Consider the following 8820-nt stretch of genomic DNA (forward strand, 5'->3'; position numbering starts at 1 on the left):
AAATTCAAACATAAAATCATTCAATTTCAAGCCACAAACCTCCAATCAACAATCACACCTTAAGAACACATTTAATTATTATAAAATTATCAAATTCTATCCTCGTACGAGAATTATAACAACCAAAACTCTAGAGAAAGCTTTTGAACAAGAAATTGAAAAAAAGGTCAAAAATCGACTATGCTTCCAAGTACACCCGGCCGAACCATGCAAATTTGGGAAAAACTTCACCGTTAACTTCTCCCAAACAAAAGTGACGTCAATGTTTGGAGGAGGAAGATACAAACACTTTAATCGGATTAGAATTTTGATCGGAGTTACGGATCACAAGAAAATGAAGTCGAAAGGTTTATGTTTCCATGAAATTCACATTCTCCTACTCTCGATTTTCTTTATTTTCTTTCTCCAAATGCTTTGGCTGAATGAAGATGGAATGATGATGATAATTAGTAGTTTGATGATCAAGTTAGTTTGGTGACACATGGGGGATGGGTGTCACGGTTTGAAACTACTGAGTCAGGGATTCAAATTATAAATATTTTAAAGGAAAAACTACCATTTGTACCCATAAATTTTGAGAATGCTGACAAAAGTACCCATCAAACAAGAAAACTAACGTTGTACCAATGAAAGATGGATTTCGTGTGACAATAGTACCCAAACCGTGATTTTTCGTTGACTTTTTAATAAAATTTCCAAATTACCCCTTCTATCTTCTTCCCCAAATTCTAAATTTCACAACCCTCATCCTTCATCTTCCTCTGCCACCACCAATCACCATTCCGTCAAGACCCAAGCACCTGATGTCTTCCTCCAACCTTTATCCTCAACCTCCATCTCTCTTTATTCCAATCCTAATTTGTTATCCAAATCTAAATCCACGTTCTCTTTCCAACGGTGACTCCAAACACTGCTCAGCGCCGTCAATCTGTAGAAAAAGGAGCTGCTGTTAGAATATCTTCATGCCATTTAGTGGAATGATATTCACATCACAGCCGCCATCGTTGCTCAAGCTAGGCTTCCGAGGCCATCGCAGAACTTTCTAGAAGGTTGTGGTGGTAGTAACGTTATTGTTGAAGGATCTTATTTCACTTTGAGTACTGGAGAACAAGGAGGGATGATGGTGGCGGGGTACATTGATGAGGATGAGCTTCTGAACATGCCGAGTATGATCGAAGACATGGCCAGGGGAATGCAGGGTGAAGAAGGACCCACACTCCCAAGCCCACCTTCGACGACGACATCATCAGCAAGTGCTGCTCCTCCGGTGAGTTCCCAGCGAAGCTTCTCCTCTGCAACAAATGCGACCGAGGCTATTACATCTTCTATCTCCTACCTATCCTTCCTTCCGTTCCCAAAGGCTCTTGGTTATGCGCCTCTTGTTCCCACAGTGACACCAAGAAACCAAAATGTATATTTTTTTTGTTAATTTCAAACTTCTTTTTATTTTTCTACACCAGATCTACAAATCCATAATATTTGAACAATAATCTCAGATAATTAATAATCCACAGTTTTTAATCTTTTTAATTTTTTGGTGGCTGGCGGCAGCAGAAGAAGACGAAGGATGAGGGTTGTGAAATTTGGAATGTGGAGAAGAAGATAGAAGGGGTAATTTGGAAATTTTATTAAAAAGTCAACAAAAAATTATGGTTTGGGTACTATTGTCACACGGAACCCATCTTTCATGGGTACAACGTTAGTTTTCTTGTTTGATGGGTACTTTTGTCAGCGTTCGCAAAATTCATGGGTACAAATGGTAATTTTTCCATATTTTAAATGGATAATTATGAAAGTTGGATATATTAAAACACAAGTAATAATATATATGAGTTACTAATATAAATGACATTAGTAACATAAGGATAGAAGATATATCATGAAGCGTTAGCATAATTAAGTTCATAAAAAAGTACCGATTTTTACTCATATCGGCAGATTTTGAACTCGATAATAATATTATTAAATAAATCCTTATTTTAATTGTAATGGTTAAAAAATAAAATAATAATAATAATAATTTTTTTTATCTTTTTTTAAATATCGAATTATAATATTTTTAATAAAATAATTTTCTTAAAAATAAAATCTCAACAATATAATAAGTAATAACTCATAAATAACTTAATTAGTTACTTTTTAAAAAAATTCAGGATGTTACATCCAGGGTCTTAATGACCGAATTAGCGACCAAACAATTGTTCACCTTATTTTATTATCAGTTACAAAATCGGTCGCTAAAATAAAAAGTAGCGACCGATTTTGTGATCAACAGTCACAAAGACATTACTTTAATTTAGCGACCAACTTTATTTCAGTTGTATAAAAAATTTATCAATTACTAATTCGGTTGCTATTAGATAATGACCGATTTTTGTAGTTGCTAAAATTGATCGCTAAATTTAATTTAACGACCAACATTTTTCTAGTTCTAAAAATTCTATATCAATTGTTAAATTAGTCTCTATTAACAACTAATTTTTTCGATTGCTAAAATCGATCGTATTCGAATAATTTCTTACCTTGAATTATTACAAAGCCATAGCACTAATTTTACACAAATTTATTTTATTTCGTTATAATACCCTATCAAAGTCTCATTTAGTTACATTACATGTTTTATATTTTTTGAAATTGCTCTTAATTAAAAGTATCATGTTCGTTTTCTATAAAAGAATTATAAAAGATTTCAAGCTTATTGCCCAAATAATAACATTGGAAATGGAGTCCAAGAAACTAAGTTTTAATTTTCTTCTAATACCTAATTAAATTGAGTGTATTGCTCTTAATTAAAAATATACCTTCTTATTTATTTTGCTTAAAATAATTGTATTAACTTGTAGGATTATTGTCTCAAAAAAAATTGTCCCTAAACAAATACATTATTAAATTATTTGTGTAATTAAAAGTTTATTATTTTGGGGTTTTGGGCTTCCTCTAATTGAAAATATTATTTGTTGGCAAAAGATATGATATTTTAAATTTACTGATCATAAAATTAATATTGGGTTAAAAAAATAAACTGAATAGCTCAATCAAAAACAAAAACGAATACAAGCTAGCATCACAAAAAACAAAGATGGTTCACCAAAAATAAAAAGAAATGGACAACCCGGTTAAACCAACACACCTCATAAACCAAAGCTTTGCGTGAGGCATTTTCTGGTGTTATTCTTGATCCGAGAATGTTGGAGACTTTACTGATTTTTATTCCAAAGGTTGAATCACCGGTATCTATGAAAGATTTCAGGCCGATTAGTCTCTGCAATGTAGTTTACAAGATCATCACGAAGGTCCTTGTTAATAGGCTTCGTCCTCATCTTGCGGAGATTGTTGGCCCGCTTCAAGGAGGATTTATTCCAAGACGAAGAACTCCTAACAACATCATTATTGCTCAAGAAGTTCTTCACTTTATGAAGAAGACTAAATCAAAGAAAGGCACACTGGCCTTCAAGATTGATCTGAAGAAAGCTTATGACAGAGTTGACTGGAGGTTTTTAGCTCATACCCTTAAGAGCTTTGGTTTTCCTATTCCTACAATTAATTTGATTATGAATTGTGTCACTGCTTCTTCCTTATCTATTCTTTGGAATGGGAATCGTCTGAATGGCTTTACTCTTAGTCGAGATCTTAGACAAGGAGACTCTATGTCACCCTATCTTTTTGTGTTGTGTATGGAGCGATTGGCATGCTTTATTAGTCATCAGGTTGATTTGGGCTTGTGGGAGCCGGTTGCTATTTCTAGAGGGGGACCAAGAATATCCCACTTAATATTTGCGGATGACTTGCTTCTATTCTGTAAAGCTACAAAGAGACAAGTGCAGAATGTGATGTTGGTTTTAGAGACTTTTTGCAAAGCATCTGGGATGAAGATTAATGTGGAGAAGTCTAAAGCGCTTTGCTCCAAGAATGTCTCTGCAACAAGGAAAGAGGTTTTCACTGGGGTATCCTCTATCAGATTTGTCCAGGACTTGGGCAGGTATCTTGGAGTTACCCTTAGGCATTCTAGGGTGACTCGTTCAGCTTTCAATGGTGTCCTGGATAAGATTCGGAGTAGGCTAGCAAGCTGGAAATGAAATTTACTCAATCGGACTGGTAGACTCTTCTTGGTTAATTCTGTTGTAGCCGCTATTCCCACGTACCAGATGCAGGTCTCTATTTTTTCCAAAGGAATCATTAGTAAATTTTTTATTCGAATCTCCGGATACAGGATACTTGGTCGGTTGCTAGGTGGCATTTGGATACTCTTTATTCTCTTTTATCTCAAAATCTGAAAGGTAATATTCTCTCTTACAATCCAGATGAACAAGCAGGTCCGGAAGTGGGTTGGTATTGGTGTGGGTCTGCTGCCAAAGTCTATGACTCACGCAATGGTTACTTGTGGTTGTGTAAGCAGCTATTTGGTTGGGAGGAGCGGGAGAATTGGCTTTGGCTTTGGCGTCAGCTTGTTCTAGAAAAGCATAAGTTTTTGGCTTGGTTGTGTCTTAAGGAGGCTCTTCCTACTGCAAGTTTTCGCTTTAGAAGAGGGATGTCGTCATCGGATAGGTGTCCAAGATGTCTTTCTAACCAGGAATTGGTTTTACATTGTATTCGGGATTGTCCAAAAGCTCAGCTTGTTTGGCATAGGTTGGATATTTCTTGTCATCCTTTGGATTTGAAGAACTGGTTCTTTTATCATAGCAGAGAGCATCTGTTCAAGTTCTTTTCGGGACTTTGGTGGATATGGAGAGTAAGGAATAATGACATCTTTAATCCTCATGAAACTTGGCCTCCGAAAAAAGTGATTTGTCTGGCATTAACTTCAGAAAAGGAGCTTAGGAATATTTTTGAATTACAACGTATGTCCCTTCCTTCTACTCTAAATGGTTTTTGGAATCCCATCCATTGGTACTTTTAAGATTAATTGTGATGCTAGTTATTTTGGTTCGGGTGATAGTGTTAGTTTTGCTTGTGTTATTAGAGATTGTAATGGGAGTTGGCAAATGGGGTGTTTGGGAATGATTGAGAGTAATAGTATTCTTCAAGGAGAATTGTTTGCCATTTGGAGAGGATATCTCTTAGCTTGGGATGTGGGTCAACGAGATGTTATTTGTGAGACGGATTGTGTGGAAACATTTAATCTTGTTACTCAAGATGGTTTTGGGTTTATTGATCCATTGGTACTCAAAATAAGAGATATCATGCATTGAAATTGGCATGTTGACTTTCGTTTGATTATGAGAGATGTAAACATAGTGGCAGATACTATGGCAAAGATGGCGATGAAGTTACAACTTTCACATGTGAAGCTTCTTTCACCTTGGGAAGAGTTTAAGAATAGTCTTAAACGGGACTGTCCCTCTATTTAAACAGTTCCTTATTTTGTTTGTTTTATTTTTCTTTGTTTAATTTATTTCGGTAAAAAAAAAAAGCTTTGACTTGGTGTTTGTGTTCGAAACTAGATTTCACACATGACACGTGCCTTCATCTCAGTAGTGCAGCACAGCATCGTTAAAGAAAGATGATTATTTCATGCTGTAATAATGTGTAATAACAATTCAGAAGCACCCTGTACTTGAGCTTTGCTTCGTACTTGGAGTGTTACAGTCCATGCGCGGTCTAAATTGTAAATTTACCGATGGGTAAATAAGTGATCACAGAAGAGTAACTTATTTCTGTGTACTGTATTCACTTCAAAATTCATCACTCTATTAATCCATACAAAGAAAGCCATTTTGCAAAGCTTTGTTTCTCTCGGTCACAACTACCACTACCAGTCCTTGCTGTTGGACAAAACTGCCACCGCCAATAATTGGGTTGGGATGGGACCTTGTGAGTAAACCAGACATCCTCTCTCTCTCTCTCTCTCTGTTGATACTGCAACGCTCACCAACTCTCTCAGTTTACAGTTTCATGATGATTCGTTTACACAGACATATTGTATCCCACACCCACTTGGGTATTTTCCACCTTACGTTTCTTACCACATCCCTCTCCTCTTTCCCCTTTATCATCCATTCCTTAGCCCTTGGTCCTTACTCTTTTAACCCCACTCTAATTCACCCCTTCTCTCTCCACTTGTGAGTTGCTATGCTCCAAGTACAGTATTTATTATTATTATTCTTGAGTGCATAATCTACACTAAAGAGAGCTACCTTGCTAGCTAGTATAGTTAACATCAGAACACAAAGCTATGGTATAACACATTGTTGCATATGGGGTCTGGTTCTGCTGCTTCTTGCCGATTACATTTAATGCCATTCCTTTGTTAGCATCACTCACGCATTATACGGAATGTTGGTCACCCTTCCATTCCCACTCCCACTCACTTATTATCATTACTCTTGCTTAGCTTTAATTTGATGGAGAGGCTTCAGCTTCAAGGACCCCTTGACTCCTCTGTATGTTACCTATTTACCATCCATTATTCCGTTCTTCCATCCCTCGCATTAAATGCATTTTTGTTATTTCCTTCAAACACATGCCCTCTCTCTGTCCCCATTCTATTTTCGTCCCTCATTGAGATTCAGACTCCACCCCACCCCATTAATGAAACCCATATATATTCTTTATTTCTTTCTTCTCTAATTCAAGGTTGGGTTATATACGTCCAGCTAATGACTCGCTTCTTTTTCTTTTCTAAATTATTACTGCAGTTGTTTGGTGAGCACCTAGAAGTGAATTGCTTGGAACAAGGTTTTGTCGATAGAGAGAGTAACTTCAAAGTCAAGGAGGATGAACATGAAGAACAAACTTTGATATCAAGCTTGGAGGGTAACATGCCATTCCTTCAGATGCTTCAAAGCGTGGAATCCCCTCCATTTTCTCCCTTCAAAGATCCAAACTTTCAGGCACTATTAAGACCGCAGCATCTTAAGAAACCATGGGAAGGGACGCCCTACATACCCACATTGGAATCCGAAATCAATGAATTTGAACAGTACACACGTTCAGGCAGTGATGCTGCTTGGGCTAATAAGAAGACAAACTCCCAGCATAAAGATACCAGGTTATCGAAACATCATCATCAGGAACGGGTGAGGAAGAGGAAGAGAGGAAGAGAAAGTAAAGACAAGGACAAGGAAGAGGTTGAGAACCAGCGCATGACCCACATTGCTGTGGAACGCAATAGGCGGCGCCAAATGAATGAGCATCTCAGTGTTCTAAAGTCTCTCATGCACCCTTCCTATATTCAAAGGGTACGTTCAAAATCAATACTTTTGCTCTGAACATGTAAAAGTTCCAACCTTTAGCTAAGCTGCTAGTGACTTTCATATATAGGGTGACCATGCATCAATCATAGGGGGTGCAATAGACTTTGTGAAGGAATTGGAGCAGTTAGTTGAAACCCTTGAGGCCCAAAGAAGGATGAGAAACAAGGAAGAAGAGGATGGTGGAATGAGGTCATCAGCATCATCCAGCAGGAAAGAAGAAGCAAGTGGTGGCAATGAGGCTAAGGCAGAGAGAAGGTCAAAGGTGGGAGGCATTGAGGTGAGTGTGATTCAAAGCCATGTCAACTTGAGAATTCAGTGCGAGAAGAGAGCAGGGCTATTGATAAATGCAATCGTTGCATTGGAGAACCTAAGGCTCCCTATTCTTCATCTCAACATCACATCCTCAGATTCTTCAGTTCTCTATTCTTTCAGTCTCAAGGTATTACTTTTTCAATTCATTTTTCTCTCTTCTGCGGTCAACTATCCAAAGTGGAATCAAGTCAACGAAGCCTAGTCTTCTTCTGACTTTGCAACCTAGCTAATTACGAACAGAAACTACCTAGCTTCCCTAGTTCCCTGTATTTATTAATTAATAATATAATAATATTATGCAGATTGAAGAAGACAGCAAGTTAGGGTCAGCAAATGAAATTGCAGAGGCAGTTGATAAGATATTGACTTCATTAACACATTAACAGATTAACTGATGATGGTTCTTCGCTTGAAAAAGAGATGGCAGAAATGGCTGGGAAACGGGAAACACAGGGCAACCGTTTATTGTTTGCACATGCCAGTGTCATGTGAGCACAAAAGATAAAAAACAAATGTGTACTCGAATGTTGCATAGGCTATCTTATTATTTATTTATTTTTGGAAAATTTGGTTGGTGACAGATGTGATTAGGGTGTTTGTCTACGTGCATCGAGTTTGAAAAAATAGAGACAAAAGTTTTGCTATCCTGTGCATGATTTTGAAAACTAGACCGGATTAGTCAATTGGACCGATCCAACCGCGAATCGGACACTAATATGATTTGGTCTATTGTCAAAAACTATTTTGTTCAAAACTATTTTTAATTTTTTGTTCTCTGTTCTTCGTTCTTTGTTCAAAACATTGATTTTTTTGCCTTCCGTTGTGATCCCTCACCTCTATGCTCTGGAAGGTATTGTTTTTTATGTAATTATTGTTTTAGGAGAAAATTTCACTACATTCTTCTACTTTATAATTTTAAAAAACTTTTTTTTTAATCCATTTTAAATTTTTTACGTTAATTTTATCTATTTTAAAAAAAAAATTATTTTCTACAAAAATACCTTTAGCAAAAATTTTATTTTTTGTCATTAAATTTTGCTTATCAAAATATCTTTTAATAAATTATTTTTTATTGATTAAATTGTATTTTTATCAAAATATTTTTTAAAAAATTTAATAATTAAATTATTTTTTTAAGATACCCTTCAATAATTTTTTAATTATTAAATTATAATTTTACCAAAATTTTTGTTAATAATTTTTTTATATTTTACTATTAATTTTTTGATATCTATATATATTATTTTAACATTAAATAAAAAATTTTAGTAAGATTATTTTTCAATATCAATATATATTAATTGTTATATATATT

At 35.7% G+C, this 8820-nt stretch overlaps 1 protein-coding gene across 1 annotated transcript; it reads left to right on the forward strand.

Annotated features, from left to right (window-relative positions):
- LOC107646638 (transcription factor bHLH70) lies at positions 5609 to 8205 on the forward strand. The gene is made up of 4 exons (XM_021104213.1): positions 5609 to 6380; positions 6636 to 7178; positions 7261 to 7632; positions 7808 to 8205. Exons 1-4 carry the CDS (start codon positions 6342 to 6344, stop codon positions 7886 to 7888), a joined length of 1035 nt encoding a protein of 344 aa, XP_020959872.1. The 5' UTR covers positions 5609 to 6341; the 3' UTR covers positions 7889 to 8205.

Source organism: Arachis ipaensis, chromosome B06, assembly GCF_000816755.2.
Source record: "Arachis ipaensis cultivar K30076 chromosome B06, Araip1.1, whole genome shotgun sequence".
NCBI classification, from domain to species: domain Eukaryota; kingdom Viridiplantae; phylum Streptophyta; class Magnoliopsida; order Fabales; family Fabaceae; genus Arachis; species Arachis ipaensis.

What these genes read in the sequence shown, in the direction of transcription:
- LOC107646638 (XM_021104213.1), top strand. Translation starts at nt 6,342, where the DNA reads ATGGAGAGGCTTCAGCTTCAAGGACCCCTTGACTCCTCT. An exon ending in ACCCTTCCTATATTCAAAGG is followed by an intron (nt 7,179 to 7,260) that starts GTACGTTCAAAA and finishes TTTCATATATAG; the next exon opens with GGTGACCATGCATCAATCAT. An exon ending in TCTATTCTTTCAGTCTCAAG is followed by an intron (nt 7,633 to 7,807) that starts GTATTACTTTTT and finishes AATATTATGCAG; the next exon opens with ATTGAAGAAGACAGCAAGTT.